The sequence below is a fragment of the Schistocerca piceifrons genome, chromosome 10 (genome assembly GCF_021461385.2).
Source record: "Schistocerca piceifrons isolate TAMUIC-IGC-003096 chromosome 10, iqSchPice1.1, whole genome shotgun sequence".
Taxonomy (NCBI): domain Eukaryota; kingdom Metazoa; phylum Arthropoda; class Insecta; order Orthoptera; family Acrididae; genus Schistocerca; species Schistocerca piceifrons.
Window position 1 is genome coordinate 138,539,974 of NC_060147.1, and position 19,416 is coordinate 138,559,389.

Below are 19,416 nucleotides of genomic sequence, written 5' to 3' on the forward strand. Positions count from 1 at the left end.
AAAATAATAGAGAAATGGAAGGAACAAATGTAGCCACTCACCTAAAAAGTTGAGATGTGGAGTCACTGCTATGCTTTCAGACAATGTCCTGCCTCATAACTGAAGTATGTGTTTTAGTTCTGAGGATTATTTCACAGTTTTAAACATGGCTGTTTCTCAGGAATCGTACCCAAGTTACAACACAGGAATCACACAGCCGACTGGTTGCAAATAACTTTTTGATACACTTACCTAGTTTCAACACTTCTAATGGTGTCGTCATCAGAAAGAAATTTTGAGAAACCCAATAAAGTAATGCATAGAAAATTAAGTATGACAAAAAAAAGTTAACCAAGATGACAACTGTCACGACGTATAGTAGTTACGTATGTAAAAGTACATCGCGAGAATGCAATGGTCAGAGTTTAGAGCTCATATGCTAGAGTCAAAAAATTAAATAAACCACGTTCCGGCCATTGGCACATATGCCTACCTAGGAATAACATCAGACTGACCGGCCCAGAGGCTTACATTGCTGCCACGAAAATAATACAAGATGCGCTGTCTGTTATTCCTAGATAGACATAGATGCCAAAGGCTGGAATGTGTTTTATTTATTTATTTTTTACTTGAGATATGAGCTCTAAACTCTGACCATTGTTTTCTTGCAATGTAATTTTATGTAAGTGTAACCATTGCACGTCATGACAGTTGTCATCTTGGTTAATTTTTTGTCATACTTAATTTTCTATGTATTATTTTATAGGGTTTCTCAAAATTTCATTCTGATGAAGACATCCTTGGAGGTGTCAAAACGTAGGTCGGTGTACCAAACTGTAATTTGTAATCTGCTTGGCTGTATGATTCCTATATTGAAAAATTCACATTTCACTTAAGGAGCGAGTGGCTAGCTTAATCCCGTATTTTATTTGTATCATGTTAATGGATACTTGCACAAATTTTATCTTGAAAATGCTGCAAGCTGTTGAATTATTTAAAGTGTCGGGTCCTGTTTGCAACCATTTAGATATGAAATCAACTGGCCTATTTACAAGACACACCGAAAAATAATAAAACATTTTGGTAGTCGAAGAGTACTACATAGAGTGAAAGTATACTACAGGTCCTCACCGAGAACTGTCAAATGCGACACCAAAAGGTCTTAAGCCCGTAATATTATGTTGTATAGTGTACAGAAATGGATTCGGTGTACTGAGCTTTAGTATGTAAATTTAGCATGAGAGTCAGTCACACAAGTTATTCTGCCTTCCTGTTACACAAACACATTTATGAACCTGCAGTGTCTCAAGGGATAGATATTTAAAAGGCGGAAGTTTCCGTTGACACCAGAACTATGCACAAAATGTTCATTTCCGTAGGAAAAGTGTGGTCAATCATCTTAACTGCAGTTTTAACAGAAATCGAAGTAACGTACTGCCAGCAGTTTGGAGAGATCGGTTCTCAAATTTGTCAGATGAGGCAGCTGCCGATCCCACGTTTTACGAAACTGTAAATGTCGTAGCCAGAATGCGTAAAGCTTTGTTGTCGAGACAGTTTTTAACCTTTCACCCTAACCTTCCTGGCTAAAGTGTTGTGGAAAGTCATCTCTCTTTGTTCACATACAGACTCCAGAACAGTACACAGTCCTCAGGAATGTGATTTCTTGCATTGGCAGAATTTCTGTAGATGTTTACGTTAGCTTGTCAGTGTTTCTTAAGAATGCTGTTCTGTGAGAGTAGATGTTTGAAATGGAAAGTAAATTTTACTTTTTTCTGTTTGAACCACAGAACAAAGATTTTTTTGTGAAAAACATAGCCTAGATTTGCATGATTATTAGTTCGAGACAAGGCCTGTAATTTTTTTTATTTTCACGTTTTACTCTTACTGTCGAGAAATCGTACTTAAGTGGTGCCTGATTGAAGCCGGAGAAGAAATATTATTTTGGAAGCCGCGGCTGGGAGTTTTTCCGTGTTCTTTCTGACCTGTGTGGTGCTACAGAGCTTACTGGAAAGTTTACCTACTTTCTCTTGAATGAATGCGTACGAGCTGTCGAGCATCGTGGCAGACATAGGTGCAAGAACAGTTTTTCAGTTTGTTTTCCCATCCTGCGCCTCCTCTCGTCCCACCTACGTCACTCTCCTCTTCCTCGACAATTGTACTGCTTGTTTTGTTTTGTATGGTAGATATTGCTGGCCTGGATGTGGTGCTGGTTGTGGAAAATGCATTATCCCTTTTTTTCTGTCTTCGTGTTTGTATTTATTTGTAGGTTCTCTGGTTTGACATCTTTTTTGTGAATGCTCAGTATATAATCACTTTACTTATACTAATGATTGTTTTGATTGTACTGCTCTTTTGTTCTCAGGGCTAATATTGCTCTCTTTCTGGCTGCTGTTGAGAATGTTGTAATTATTATGAATGTTAAATGCTTCTGTAGTTAATATCTGTTATGTTCCTTTAATGAGCTTTTTGTGCTGTTAATATATGTTTAATCTGTAGTGTCTGTCAGTGGTTGCCAACTATGGGACGTATTGCGTATGTATGGTAACTAATATGTATCTGGGAATTTGTGTGATGGCTAAGTGTTTTGATATATATATATTCTGTTTAGAAAGAGAAACATGATTGTCATTGGCTAAGGAGCATTGTGGTTGTGAGGGTGATTTGAGCATGGTGATAATACATTAATTTCTATATATGTGCAACACATTGCAATAATGAAAATATTTAACCCTGAAAATTCAAATATTTGCCATTCAATTTGACATTTGTGGTAATAGTGCATTCTCTTGCTTCATTCTAGCCTGCTACTTTTTTCTTTAAATACTGTAAAGTTTACTGATAAGATTTAATTTGCAAGTCACAGCATACTTTGACTATGCATTTGTCAATTTTGCTGAATTTACAAGCCTCTTGTGTGAAGCAGTGAATGTTTATTACCATATTTTTTATATTTTGTCAAACTGTTGTACAACTGTCGGACGGTACGATAATGTGTTATTTATATTGTCAACTGATTCCCCACGCCATTCTGTTATTGCCTGGTAGAAGATTTCTCATTGCCTGTACAGCAAATTTTGTTTATTAATACTGCTCCAGACACTCGTAAGGATTCACAGCATGTAAGCTTGTAGACGGTGGATTAATTTTTTATTTTACGATCACTTAAACTGTCAAACTGAGAATTTAAGGGAGTGGCTATTGATAATATAGTACCTGGTCAGATTCAGGTGTCAGTGTGAGGAAGAGAGTCATTCTCAATGAAGTCTTAATGTACAATGACTTGAAAATGACAATTCTGAAGTCTGCTGAAAGTTAGTATTTATGTAACTACTACATGTTGGTGAGAATTTTCTCTGTATCCATAGTAATATCCAGCTAACATTATGGTACAACTTCCAAATATTATCTCAGTGACAAATCGAACAACGAGTGCCACACTTCATTCTTGCCTAAGCGGTATTCTTATCAGCTGAAGTATTCCTTCTATACTTTCAACAGGTCACTGTGTTGAATGTTAGGTCCCTCAAGTGTTAATCGGGTTGTAGGTTGAAAAGGGAGACAGATATCTTGTAGTTAGTTTGTTAGTTGTAGCACTCTGTGAAGTGGAAGGAAGGACAGGCCTTCTGGTCGGTAAGTACAGGGCTAGCAACAGAAAATCAAGTAGGGGTAATACAGGAGTAGGTCTAAAAACAAACAGGGAAATTAGTAAACAACTATAAACAACACAGCAAATGCATAATCGTAGCTGTGGTGGACATGAAACTGTGACCCTCCACAGTAGTACAAGAATGTGTGCTTTTAAGACATGCATATGATGGACAGTTGAAAAAATGTGCAATGAGATGAAATAAATGATTCAGCCTTTTAAGGCACAAGAAAATTTAACTGTGATAGCAGACTGGAATTCAATAGTAGGAATAGAGGTAGTAGGAAAAATATTAAGATAGCATGGACTGAGTGAAATAAATGAAAGAGGAATCTGCCTAGTATAATTTTGGGCAGAGTGCAATTCAGTAATTACAGACACTTAGTTTGAGTATTATGAAAGGAGGTTGTACACAAGAAAGAGACCTGGAGACACTGGAAAGGTTCACATTGATTGTATAATGGTAAGACTTTAAACCGTAGGGCTTTTCCAGGGGCAGATGTGGACTTCGATCATTGAAATCTGTGACTATGAAATGAGAAGATTGCAAAAAGGTTAGAAATTAAGAAGGTAGAACCTGCATAATTTGTAACAAACAAACACTTTTGCGAGTTTCAAAGGAGGCAGTGAGAGACTGAACAAGGTAACATAAATACAATAGAAGATGAACGGGTGGCTTTGAGAGATGAGAAATGTTGTGCAAAAGATGGCGACTCCAGGTTAATTCTTGAATAAAATTCCAGCTATTAAATAAAGCTGACAAAAGGAGAAAATATAAAAAGTAATAAGTGAAGAAAGCAAGAAAAAGATAAATGTCCAAAAATGAGATTGACAGGAAGTGCATAATGGCAAAGCTGTAGAAATGAGAAGCAGGAGAAGCATGTGGGACTATGGAAAAGATAGATTCCACATGTAGGAGAGAAAAAAAGAAACCTTTGGAGAAAAAACATGCAGCTGCACAAATACCGAGAGCTCAGATAGTGAGCTAGCCCTGAGAAAAAAAAGGGAAGAGTGAAAGGTGGAAGAAGTACACAGGTATTCAAAATGAAATCAGCAAATACAAATAGTTATAACTACATAATGCATAGTGATACATTGGTAAGAATTTCAGAGAATGTAAAAGAAACTTCAGCTTTTTGTTACATACTTTGTAGGTGTTGTGAACGACTCACCTCTCACACAAACAAGAGTGAGTGATAGTCAACTTCGTGCCATATGTTCTAAAGCATATGCAGAGTCATTGATGCAAGTGCATTAGAAGTGTGTGGTTTGAGTTCTGAAATTATTTTCTGTACCCCATATTCAAAAGATGTGCTAGTGAACTTTTCACTTTATTATCAGGATGGTCGCCTCATCACCAGAAATGTGATGTTCAGCAAATTTTTATCCCTCCATGGCTTCCAGCACTGCTGTAATACAGTTTTGTACGTATGACATAGTCTCCCTGTTTTAATGATGTGTGGTTAATTTTGAGCTTTATTTTGAGAATGTGCCCAGCAGTTGTTAGTGGCATTTGTAGCTTACCACTGCCTTCATAAATAGATTTCCTTGGACTACATTCAAATAAAAAGCAAATTCTTTCAACGTTTTGTGCTGTTACAGATGGGCAGTCGATACTTTTCCTCTGTACAAATATCCTCATTTCGACAAATGATCGATGCCGTCTGTGAATATTTTCGGTATTAGGAGGTGCTCGACTGCATCGGTGACAAAATCTTCCTTACACTCTGATGCAAGAATAACAGTTGTGAAATTCTAACTTTCAGAATGCCGTTTATAGTGGATCTGCCATTTTCACTTACGAAGTGGTACTGTCCACTCGAGCATCACCACACCACACCACACGTGTGCCAACTTCGGAATTACTCTGCTTGCTCAGTAATTGAAATTTAGAATTCACCTTCACATTCTCTGTAATTCTCATCTCTGTATTGTCACACATTAAACATCATTATTCACTTTGAGTTGGTCTGTGTGTAAAAGGCTATATAAAGGGAAAACAAAACTTGAAGACAGTGTTATGGAATGATAAAGTGGAAGTAGATGAAGATGAGATTGGGATGCAGTACTGTGAGAAACATTTGAGAGAGCATTGAAGAGACCTAAGTCAGATGAGGCATCTGGGATGTACGATATTACCTAAAAATTATTAAGATCTGCTCCCTGTATGTAGTACATATACCAGCTCTACACCCTGCCCCTGACGGGTCATTTAGTACCGATCGACTGCCACGTCATCCTCTGCCGGCGATGATGTTCAAATTCAGTACGGAGAAGCACAGGATCGAGATAAGAGACAAATGAACTGCACTCGAGACTTCAAATAAATTGTAATAGGCCCTTTATTAAAGAAGGTCGATGCAGAGAGGTGTATTGCCAAGTCACCATTGCAATATACTAACGTGAATTATGTATAGAAGAATGGAACAACTGGTTGTAGCTGATCCGGGCCGAGAGGGTGATACGACTTTGGGTTCTGGAAAAATGTAGGAATAAGCGAGGCGGTCCTGACCCTATAACTTATCTCTTTTAAATACTGATAAAATACAGGGAGTGAATAGGTATCTACAACTTGAACAGAAACAAGACTGCAGTTATAAAAGTGGAAAGGCAGAAAGGGAAGCAGCAGTTGAAGAGTGGAGTGAGACTGGGTTGTAGCCTATCCCCAGTTTTATTTAATCTGTACGTTGAACGAACAGTAAAGAAAATGAAGGAGAAATTTGGGAAAGAAATTAAACATTCGGGAAGAAGGAATAGAAATGTTGAGATTTGCTGCTGATATTGTAATTCTGTCAGGGGTGGCAGAGGACTTCAAAGGTGAGTTAGACAGAATGGGAAGTGTCACAAAAAGAAATCGTAAGAACTCGACAAAAGTGAAGTGAGAGAAATGAAATGTGGTCACATTAAATGAGGCTGCGATGAGGAAATTAGATTAGGAAATCAGACAGCGAAAGTAGTATACGACTATTGTCGGTAGGGCAGTAAATTATCTGGCGATGACAGGAGTAGAAAAGAAACTAGCAATAGCGATAAAAGTGTTTCTGAAGAAGAGAAATATTTTTAGTACCTAATATACACTGATGGAAACAAAAATCACAACACCAGAAAATAGTTAATGTAGAGTAATGAAATTCCTGAAATACATTTGTCTAGGTAACATATTTAAGTGATTAACATTGCAAGATAACAGGTTAATGTAAGCATGAGGTAAGCTATTGCAAATGTGAAATGCTTGTATATTAAAACACAGAAGTGCCGGATGTCAGTTTGGGGAGTGGAATTGCAAGCCTATTGCACTCAGTCGGCCAGTGCATGGGCAGTTAATGCTGTCTGCGGATGACGCTGGAGTTGTCATCTAACAGTATCCCGAATGTACTCGATGGGAGACAGATCGGGCCGAGGCGGCGTGTTGACACACTGTAGAGCGTGTGTGGTTGCAACAGCGGTATGTGGGTGAGTGTTATCCTGTTGGGAAACATCCCCTGTAAAGCTGTTTATGAATGGCAGCACAGCAGGTCGAATCACAAGATTGACATACAGTTTTGCTGTTGGGATGTGTGGGATAACCGTGAGAGTGCTCCTGCTGTCATATGAAATTGCACACCAGACCATAACTTCTGGTGAAGGTCCAGTGTGTCCAGCAATGCAGGCAGGTTGGTTGCAGGTCCTTAACTGGCCTCCTCCCAACCAACACACGGCCATCACTGGCACTGAGGCCGAACCGGGCAACCGACCTCTACCCTGCCCTCCAAAGAGCTCTCACTTGACACTAGTGAAGTCACAAGTGGCTACGGTTTGGGGTCGGTGGAATGCACGCTACAGGACATTTGGCTCGGAGCTGTCCTTGAAGTGACTGATTTGCAATATTTCTTTAAAGTCAGTGCCGTCATTAGACTGTTGTTTATTTAAAGTGTTACATTTGCACTTACACAATCATGATTTAGGCTTCAAAATGCCATTATCAAGTGTTTTAAGTTTTATAAATTGCCTAAGATGGCATACTGCCGTATTAAAGTACACTATTGGCATACTGCCGCATTAAAGTACACTATTAGATACATTGTCTAAGAGTCGATATTTCTGGCAGAGCCTACTGCTTTGTTTCATTACCGAGTACACCATCTTGACTTGAAATGGTTTTATCCGCGCCATTCGACCGATCTTCTGAGTCATTTGCCATCTCCAATAGAATTACAGTGTCGGTTATTAGACTGTGAAGCGTTTCTGTTTCTCCTTGTTTTCCTTCGCTTCTTGGTCAGTTTACAGATTGAATCCTGTGTCTTTTAGACCTGCAGTTTGGTATACACACGCAATTTGCTGACAGTGCTGTACGATCACTGTGGTCAGTGACATCCGTGATCTTTTGTAAGGTTTCGTTACAGTACTGGGAGTATAGAAAAAGTCTCTAGAAAAGTCTTGAGAAAGAGTTTGTCCCTAGAATACACAGTTTGTGTAATGAATGGTATTGAGTAATAAATCAATTTCTTATTGCTTCTGATTGTATAATGTCTCTGTTAGCCTTATTATCAAGAGCAATTCCAGAAAACACTCCCACACAGTAAAACAAGTTCTTAATTTCCACACACAATCACCATACGAACACTTTTCTTACGTATTAGTTTGATAACGAGATTCTAATGAGAAAGTATAGGAATTTTCAGAATGGACCTCACACTCAGAGCGTAAGTGGGGAACACGTCGTGATGTGCAGGTGGTTCACCTGGCACAGCTGTGAAGTTGTGGAGAGTTGGGCTGAAAAATAGTTGTATGTAACAGTTTAATGTGCAAGAGAGTCAAAGACTTTCAATAAAGGACCGTGTCTTTGGTGGCCACATTTTCCCCACACGTGCCGACGTGAACAAAATGTCGAGGTATTAGGATTGTCTGCAGCAGTATTAATGAACTGTTCACTTTCGGGCTTGCAGTCAGTCTGTCGTAAGATTTCCAAAAGCAGTAGTGGGTAGTGAATGAATGGATGGGGAGGAATGTGTTCAATAAACAGTTCATTGGGAATCATTCGTAGTGTCGAGACATTTTTAACAATTTGCGGGTCGGTCCACGGTATACATCTGATGGTGTGTGGTGGATTTTTACCTGGAGATCTTTCGTGTGTGTTTCCTGTTAAATTATTTGGCACTGAGTTCTAATTAGTTATACCGAAGGAATGTTGAGAGAGTATCTCTAGTAGTTTCGTGAACCCACTCTGAAAAAGTACATAAATTGTTCACTAGATTGAGTATACTTTTACAGAATAACATTAAAGGGGAGTTTTAATAGTAGATACTTTCTGTCCCTAAAGAAAGAAAGATAGGTGAACACTTTACGATAACTTTGAACAGAGTTCACGTCATCAAGATTTGCCAGATAGTATGTCTGACACGTCCTCCCGTCAGTGTACTCAGAATTGCACTTTCTGCCCCTAACTGACCACCCAGACGGACATCGGAACAGTACTGGGAAGTTCCGGATGGAATGCAAATAATGGAACGTGTAAAGGTAACGATTCATGTTACAGTCAATGAATTGAACAGATGGGTCTCTTCTGCTGAGCTGATCTGTTATTGTTGTTCCCCCCCTCTCCCTCACACACACACACACACACACACACACACACACACACACACACACACACACACAAAGTTATGTTTCTGCAGTTCTGAGGCATGCAATCAGCCAGGATGCTGCCCAAATGCTTTCCTACATTTTCAGTCTCATTTACGTCACTGTCAACCACGCAGCACCCAAACTGTTTGTTTAGTCGTTACCTTTGCTCGTCTGTTATTTTCATTCCGGACAGCCTACGTACAGACATTACCTCGTGGACGGACAGGCGGTTCGTATACTCGCACCTAGCGAGCCGAACCGGATACCGGTCCAGCGTCCACATTAACCGGAGCGACCCCGAGGGAAGTGTGGCCCCTCCCCTCCCCCTCGAACGCACCCCTCTCGGAAACGTTTCTCTAGTTAATTGGTCGCAGAGTGGAGGTGTCCGGCGCGAGCGTCACGTGGGAGAGTAACGCCGTGGGCTTGTGGGTGTTGGGCAGGACCAGGAGCGGCTACTGCAGCAGCAGAAGACGTCACGTGAGGCGGAACAGGAGCGGCAGTGGAAGCAGCTGCAGGCGCTGCGTCAGCAGCAGGCGCACCAGCACCAGCAAGTGATCCAGGAGCAGCGCGTGCAGGGTGAGTAGCACCGCCTCGTTCTCTCTGTCTCTCTCTGCAGGTGTCCCCTCCCTTCACTGTCGTACTCTGCCCGGGGCTCTTTCGGCCTCCGACTCTCCCGCTAAAAATGTGTGTGTACTCGGAAAACTGTTGCTATCTCTTATTTACGTAATACTTTACACATTCGCTTTATGTTATTCTCGTCAAACACTCGGGCTGTCGAACGGCCTCACTGTAACTACGCCGACGTAGAAAGGTGCGGAATATCGTCTGCCCGAGTACGTCGTCGCCCCTCGTGTTGTGGCCACCTCACCTCTCCTCTTCTCACACACTGCTATTGAAGAGCTGGCATTCTGTAACAAATCTCACCTCTCAGGGATAGACTTCTGACACGTGAGACGGCTATCGAGATCTTCACATTCGGAGTGCGAGAACGCGAGACACTTACCGGTCGATAATGTCGTCCCTGTTTACTGGGTTTCCTGATGTCCGTACTGCTGTAGTCTTCTCAATTGGCTGCCCTATAAACGTGGGGTCTGCAACACTGTACCAGTCTCGCGGTGTCACATTCCTCCAGTGCGGCGTATCACCGATATTTGTCACGTGTCCCTTCTGTAGTTCTGCTAGTCCAGCCCACATATGGTGTGACAGAGTAGCACAGAACGTGTTGTGCTACCTTTGAGGTATCGTTGCTGTGGTTTTATCTGTGTTACTCGTATCAAACTTTGTAGAGTGCCACTTTTCTGTAGGTACCTACCAATTTGTCCAGTGGAACTACTCGAGCAAGCTACTTTTCTGCTCTCTCAGAGAAAAATTGAATATTATTTGGTATTTTCTTCTCTCAACATTGATCAGGAATATTGCCGGGTTAACTTCGATCCTTACTTGAAAAATGTTGGAAGTGACAAAGGCCAGGAGCAACAGCAGAAGTAGCACTCGAGTAATTTAATCTATCGCAGATATTAACCACTGTTATTGTGGGATATGACATGCTTGACACTTAAAGTGTAGTAGCAGACGCAGGTAGTGCGTGCTATTGGCTCCTAATACTTTTGTCGACTGTATAAAGCAGTTGGCATTTTATATCTTCGGCATGCTGCAGTTCACTGCGTGTAGCGCTCTGCTCTTGACTTTCCGTACCACCATTTTGTCACCTTACTTTTACAGTTTGAGCTGAATACTGAAACACAGGGTGGCAACAGTGCAGAACTGAAAGCATTGCTCTGGCTAGTGTCGAATTGTTGATGTGATACAGAAGGACAGAATAGCAGACAGATTATATTTGTTCAAAAACGTACCCTATATACCAAACAATAACTCGATGTCATTGTTCCCTATTCTAATTATCACTTTGAGAATCTCTCTATCACTAACAGTGAGCTTTGCATCAGACAAAAGTATTTTTTTCAACTCCCATTTATCAGAACATACTTAAGAATGTCAAATAATGTAGGACGGCTGGCTGTGGAGGGGCAACTCTGTGAATGCTTAGAATTTTTGGGAGTAATTTACAGATTAGCAAAGAACAAAGTAAGGGTGCTGAATTTGAAGTGTTGTGTATAACAATTTTGTACTGTTTTCTTCTGAACACGAAAGACCTGCAGGTATTGTGTGAAGGTATTTTGCAGTGCACAATGCTTACGATAAGTCATATTGCTGCAAAAACTGGGTTGCCTTTTATGAAGCAGTAAGGTCTTATAGAGGAGTATAACCTTTTAACCAATTACTTGTGACAAAAGTGTCATATTTCACTGTCAGGTCAGCGACCTGTACACTTGGGATATGACACTTTTCAGATCTATCCTCAGTTTAGTGGTTTCATCTTTATCTTTGGAGTTGTGCAGTTTAGTGTGTTCAATGATATTGGATATTTTTGTAGTTACAACTATGTCAATCTAAGTTACCCTGCCTCATCGTAGAAAGCTTTGCAAGTTGCTTGTGAGCAGTAAGATTTTTCTTGTCTGTTGTAATTGAAAATGAAATTAAAATTAGTGAAGTTTCTTTATATGTGCATTGATAGCGTCTCTCAAATTTTTCCATATCTAAAAATCCTGGTGTAAACCATTGGATCAGTTCATGAAAAGAAAGTATATCTTCTTTGGCATTTTTAAAAAAAAAAATGCGAATGAATAAATCATGGCCCTTTTATAGTAATCATCCATATATTATCTGCCAACATTTATACAAATCAGTTTTATCACACTGTCCTGCTGTAGAATGACACAATAACCCTTTAAATCCATCCAGCAAAATTAAAACCATTGACATAACAGTAGTTCACTTTGCTTTTCTTTTACACCTCTCCTTTCAGTACTGCACCAGAGGGACTAAGTAGTGACATGTTGACACAACAGAACAGCATATGATTGCAATTTCTCTCAAAACTCTTTCCTCAAACTTCAACACGAGTTAGGCCCTGTATTGTGCAACCAGAATATCTTATAAAGTTCTGAGGGTTCCTGCATTATTTATTTTGCCTAACGAGATAAATTTTCAGAAACTGATCTCAGATGTTTCTTATTCCACTTTCCTATAATTTGTCAGAGATTCGTGTTTCTTTCAGCTTCCTCATCAGATTAAAGAGCATCATTATTGTGTGCGCGGTTTACACTTTCCATTTGCTGGCCTCCACTCGAGGTCTTTGGAGGGATTGTCAAGTTTCACTTTTTGCAACTTTTTGTAGTGATCGTGAGAGTTCACCAGCTGTGTATATTTCTAATCATCGTTCACAATTTCTGTTGTTCAAAATTAATCTATTTCATTTTTTTGTAATCTTGTAGTGGTATTACAGAAATGTCACATTTTTGTACGTTGACATAAAGACGTACCTGTCATAACGTTGAACTGTCGAACACCGTTGCAGCAATGGCAAGAGTGCACCGACAGATGAGTGTTGACGGCATCCCATTCCCTGCAGAGTCACAGCAAGTTGCTGCCGGACTATCGCCTCAGGTAACCGCTTGTTTCAAAACTGTAGACTGATATTTAATTGTTAAAAAATGATTTACAATCGAGGTGCAAAATGCAGTGTGGAGAAAAGTTTTGTTGTCAAGATAAAACCAAAATGTCTGTGTATGTGTGTGTGTGTGTGTGTGTGTGTGTGTGTGTGTGTGTGTGTGTGGGTGTGTGTGTGTGTTTTAGTCAGTCAGTCATAAATAGTCATAATCTCTGTCCACCTTCATTGAGAAAATGTGATTTTCCTAATTCGTCACACGACCTGTGGAACAGCCCAATAGCTAATTGACAATCTGACATAGCTAATATAGTACTACCTGCACCTCCCAATTCTTTTTGTGTCTTCAGAATGTAATTTTGTTTTCCTTACTCAAAATTATATATATATGATGATAGGCACACAAACAAACACACACACACACATACAAAATTCAAGCTTTCGCAACCCACGGTTGCTTCATCAGGAAAGAGGGAAGGAGAGGGAAAGAGGAAAGGATGTGGGTTTTAAGGGAGAGGGTAAGGAGTCATTCCAATCATCTTTGTTTTTAGATATATTTTTCCCACGTGGAATGTTTTCGTCTATTTTATAGAAAGAAATGTTCCACATGGGGAAAAATACATTAAAAAACCAAGATGCTATGACTTACCAAACGAGAAAGCACTGGTAAATACACAATAAAAAACACACAAACACTCACACAAATTTTAAGCTTTTGCAACCCACGGTTGCTTCATCAGGAAAGAGGGAAGGAGAGGGAAAGAGGAAAGGATGTGGGTTTTATGGGAGAGGGTAAGGAGTCATTCCAATCCCGGGAGCGGAAAGACTTACCTTAGGGGGAAAAAGGGACAGGTATACACATGCGCGCGCGTGCGCGCACGCGCGCTCGCACACACACACACACACACACACACACACACACACACACACACACACACACACCCATCCGCATATATACAGACACAGGCAGACATATGTAAAGGCAAAGAGTTAGGGCAGATATGTCAGTCGAGGCGGAAGTACAGAGGCAAAGATGTTGTTGAGTGACAAGTGATGAACGAGGGGCGGCAGCTTGAAATTAGCGGAGTTTGAGGCCTGGTGGGTAACGGGAATATATATATATATATATATTATATTCCACGTGGGAAAAATATATCTAAAAAGAAAGATGATGAAACTTACCAAACAAAAGCGCTGGCAGGTCGATAGACACACAAACAAACACAAACACACACACAAAATTCTAGCTTTCGCAACCAATGGTTGCCTCGTCAGGAAAGAGGGAAGGAGAAGGAAAGACAAAAGGATATGGGTTTTAAGGGAGAGGGTAAGGAGTCATTCCAATCCCGGGAGCGGAAAGACTTACCTTGGGGGGAAAAAGGACGGGTATACACTCGCACACACACACACATATCCATCCACACATATACAGGCACAAGCAGACATATTTAAATATGTGTGGGTTTTAAGGGAGAGGGTAAGGAGTCATTCCAATCCCGGGAGCGGAAAGACTTACCTTAGGGGGAAAAAGGACGGGTATACACTCGCACACACACACACACACACACACACACACACACACACACACACACATATCCATCCACACATATACAGACACAAGCAGACAAAATATATATGTCTGCTTGTGTCTGTATATGTGTGGATGGATATGCGTGTGTGTGTGCGAGTGTATACCCGTCCTTTTTTCCCCCTAAGGTAAGTCTTTCCGCTCCCGGGATTGGAATGACTCCTTACCCTCTCCCTTAAAACCCAAATCCTTTCGTCTTTCCCTCTCCTTCCCTCTTTCTTGACGAGGCAACCATTGGTTGCGAAATCTAGAATTTTGTGTGTATGTTTGTGTTTGTTTGTGTGTCTATCGACGTGCCAGCGCTTTCGTTTGGTAAGTCACATCATCTTTGTTTTATATATATATATATATATATATATATATATATATATCTAAAAAGAAAGATGATGAAACCCACCAAACAAAAGCGCTGGCAGGTCGACAGACACACAAACAAACACAAACATACACACAAAATTCAAGCTTTCGCAACCCAAGGTTGCTTCATCAGGAAAGAGGATAGGAGAGGGAGAGACGAAAGGATGTGGCTTTTAAGGGAGAAGGTAAGGAGTCATTCCAATCCCGGGAGTGGAAAGACTTACCTTAGGGGGAAAAAAGGACAGGTATACACTCACGCACACACACACACCCATCCATCCGCACATATACAGACACAGGCAATTTCCTATTGGTAATGTTGATTTATGAAATGCAACAAGCTCAGCACCATTGCCTTACATTGATGAGGCTGAGAGCATGAGAACTAATAATGTTATTGTGCTGATTGTGAGGCTGTCTACAGTGATACCTAACTATTTGCTGATTTTGAGTATCTGCACTCATGCCTGCTCAAGACTCTTACTCATGTGCAGAGCTATTGCAGCATGATGAGGAGTGAGGGAAATGTGGATGTGCCATGTGGTTGCAACAATGTGAGAGAAATGCCAGTTGTGAAATAGGGGAGAGTCAGATTAAAACTGGGTGCCTGGGACTTGACCTTTGTCTTCCATGGGCAAGTGCTCTACTGACTGAGCTCTCCAAGCACAACTCATGACCCATTCTCACAGTTTCACTTCCATCAGTACAGCATTTCCTATCTTCCAAACTTCACCAAAGTTCTCCTATGTATCTTACAAGACTAACACTCTTGGAAGAAAAGATAATGCAGAAATGTGGCTTAGCCACAGCCTGGGGGATTGTTTCCAGAACGAATTTTCACTCTGCAGCAAAGTGTGTGCTGAGTGTTTCCCCCAGGGTTGATTTCTTCATTACTCAAGTCCCTACACAGCTCCCAAACTTATTCTCTGTGAAGATGGAGGAATTACAGTAGTTGCTGCTCACAGGCCTGCATTCACCATTTGCTCACTGAGCACAATTCCTAAGAAGCCACAGTCTACAGTGTCTGCTGAACTGATGCCTGTTAATATAAATATCAGCATGGTCAGAACTTCTATTAACTGTGTCATTGCTGCATAACCAATAGTTTATCTTGAACATACTCTTACAGAAATGATTCCTTTGTATATATATTACTTAAACATAACAGTGAAAATAGAAAATTATATCCAAGAAAGAAAAAAATATGCATTGCATATGGAGGATATTAAGCATCATCTCAAAAACTTGAATCAAATTGAGCTAAGGTATACTATAATATAGTTAAAGAAATAAAATAAAAAGGTCCTGACAAAAGCAAATCACAGCATATTACTTCAGGTGTTTATGTGATTTGTGTAAAATGATGATGTCTTTGGCTCTCTTTTGAAAGCAAATGGCATTATGACCAAAGACCATTGCCAAAGGTGAAACCATCTGACTATTTCACAGTTACTGATGAAAGAGCTGATTATATGCAATGATAGTAGGCATCATAAATAAAACAGAGCATAAAATCACAACCCAGTTTTGTATTCTGCGTTTATTGTAATTTCTGCAGCTTATACAGAAAATAAGAAGAAGATGACAAATGTATCTGTGAAACTATCTTTGAGAAAATGTGCCCCCACATGTTAGAGGATGACATCAAAATTTTTGAGATGTCATTCACAAGTAAAGACAAAAGCTGCTATCCACAGTGCCACAAAATGGAAATCATCTGGACCAGACACAATTTGCCACAGAATTTAAACAGCACCATTGGGACATTTTTGGATCTGCAGTACTATAAATGGTGAATGAAATCTGGAAATGTAATGTGGAGCACTGAAAGCATCACCATCAAACTCATAGATCACTTCACTGTGCCCATACCAAAGAGACAACAGCAACAAAACAAAAGCAATGTGTTTGTTACACTAATGAACAGCAATTTTAAGACCATGACAACTATATTTTGTTGATGGAAAAACATTTCAAAAACAATCTTAGGGGCCTTCCAGTACTGTACTGTGACTTGGAGAGGTGTAAGATTCTGCCACTTTTAAACTTCAAGACTTAATGCTACATGTCCTCCTCTTCTTAAAGAGGACATGTAGCATCTTAGAATTTGAGAAAATACTAAACCAGATTAGGCATTCTTACTTACTGTAGCAAAGTTTAAGATGGGGTAGGGAACCAATTCCCTATTTAGTCAAGCAAATCACCAATAATACTTAACCATGTCTGCTGCTAAATGGAGATATAAGCAACTACTCAGTATTAGCTAATCTAGGTGGCCTGGATATTCACTGTGAATAGTGTTAAATGCCACTGCCTTGAAACCCTTGTTAGTTAACATTATGCTGAAATACTGGCTGATTATTTAAATTCAAGAAACTCCTGTATAACAAATGCTATTAATGTGTAACAGTTTCCAATGGACATGATCTGGTGACAGTTAGATGAGATACCCAGAAAGCTGTGGTCATCACAGGTGCTAAATTAAGTAAGATAAGAGCTGTGTTGTAGCAGACTGGAAATGTTATTGTTGTCATGTCCCACATTGACTGATGTGAGAAAATCTCTTGTGTTATGTTTTCAAGCTCTATCAGACATAATGAATGTACACAACAGGACAGTTATACCTATGAAATGAGTGCCACACTAATAATAACATTTTAAAAGTGAATTGAACAGTAGCAATGTATCTGCATCACAAATTGACAGTTACAGATTTCACAATCCCTAAATACAGAAGTGTAAAGGAAGGGATTCATTTTGAGAAGCTTCAAATCCATTGACAAAAAGCAATTCAACAACATAGGTTATTGTATGTATAGTGACATGCATAAATGAAGAACTGTTTCTCCACTTTCAACAATTATTATACATTCACTGAATATGAACACTACAAAATAAGAAAGTGTTGATATATATACAGATTGGCAACACATTGTAGATTTGTTTAAGCTCTAAGAGCAAGGAAAAAAGTTCAAAAATGACTTCCTGAATTTTGTATATAACTGAATAAAGGTAGTTCTGTTGTGCACAAATTTAAAATCCTCGAGCCCCTAAAAATACTCAGAATTACATGAGTACCTGTCATGTTATTAATATTATACCGTGTAATAAAATGGTTAAAAAGGTAATGAATGACAGGGAGTACCTGGAAGCAATCATGAACAGGTTTAGATGTGATGTCTGAATCTGCCAAAATAAGTAATTATTTAGGCTATGTATTTCATAAGAAGCTATTGAAAATTCAATAAAGTCTATGTTTTTGGGTCTGGTGATTAAAATCTGTTATTAACCTGCTAAGAGTATTCACTATGACACATCTTTTCATGATCAAGATACAAGCAGAGTTATATGATACTGAATGGTGTGCCATTAACACAATATGATGACATAAACTTGAAAGACATATAATCTCTTTTAATAGAGGTATTTCACAGACATCTTGTAACTGTTTCCACTCAAGATCCACAAGCATGAAAATATTCCCATATGTCTGTACATGTGTGGATGGATATGTGTGCGTGTGTGCGAGTGCACACCCGTCCCTTTTTCCCCTGTAGACAGCCTCACAATCAGCACAATAACATTATTAGTTCTCATGCTCTCAGCCTCATCAATGTAAGGCAATGGTGCTGAGCTTGTTGCATTTCATAAATCAACATTACCAATAGGAAATTGCCTGTGTCTGTATATGTGCGGATGGATGGGTGTGTGTGTGTGCGTGAGTGTATACCTGTCCTTTTTTCCCCCTAAGGTAAGTCTTTCCACTCCCGGGATTGGAATGACTCCTTACCTTCTCCCTTAAAAGCCACATCCTTTCGTCTCTCCCTCTCCTATCCTCTTTCCTGATGAAGCAACCTTGGGTTGCGAAAGCTTGAATTTTGTGTGTATGTTTGTGTTTGTTTGTGTGTCTGTCGACCTGCCAGCGCTTTTGTTTGGTGGGTTTCATCATCTTTCTTTTTAGATATATTTTTCCCACGTGGAATGTTTCCCTCTATTATATATATATATATATATATATCCCCCCCCCCTCAAACACGTCCGATTGCCATAATGTAGTGATGTGTCACTAACACTTGCTTTGTCCATCTTGTTGTAACTGCTTTCACGAAGTTAATGACGCAATAGGTAGAGTGTATGAAACAGTTAGACTCGTAACATGTTTGACTGACAAATTTTTGTAGAAATGTGAGGCTTATTGTTTTGGGCCACAGAGAGATGTGAAATTGAGTCAATATTTACTGCAGACTTCACATAGCCAGTTGGTAGGTTATTTTGCTACAGAGTATACTGTGAGGGCCCAACTGCAGTGATCGCTGTCTGACAGAAACTGTCGGAGAGAGATGAACTGACATCTAGTTTGCTAGGAGTTCTCAAAAATGCAAGATTCTTGTGTTGTACTGGAGAATAACTACCCTTTCCCTCATGAAAAATTAATTCATTGCAGGTGAATCTGACCTCTTTGCGGATAAAGACTAGAACAAAGCTTTTGTCTCATATTGACAAGCTCCATTATCTGTTGGATGTCTTCCCTCTAGAGCTTCCTCTAGCACTCTCCCGTCCTGTCCCTTCTTCTTCTTACTGTCTGCCACACATTCTGTTCCTCACTGATTCTGTGGAGAACCTGTTTACTCAAGTTTCAGAGTCCTCCTGTGGCCCCACATGTTAATCACTAAAGTTGTCTCGTCCCTAGTTTACCGATGCTCTGTGATTTACTTCCGTACAATGGTGTACATT

The 19,416-nt window shown here is 39.8% G+C and overlaps 1 protein-coding gene across 1 annotated transcript in view; it reads left to right on the plus strand.

The window, feature by feature from the left end:
• Positions 1-19,416, plus strand: part of LOC124718777 (histone-lysine N-methyltransferase 2C-like) — a 434,091-nt gene that overhangs the window by 130,880 nt on the left and 283,795 nt on the right. The window contains exons 28-29 of the mRNA XM_047244388.1: positions 9,670-9,805; positions 12,648-12,736. Of these exons, the coding sequence (XP_047100344.1) occupies positions 9,670-9,805; positions 12,648-12,736 (225 nt within the window). The remainder of the gene's footprint in view (positions 1-9,669; positions 9,806-12,647; positions 12,737-19,416) is intronic.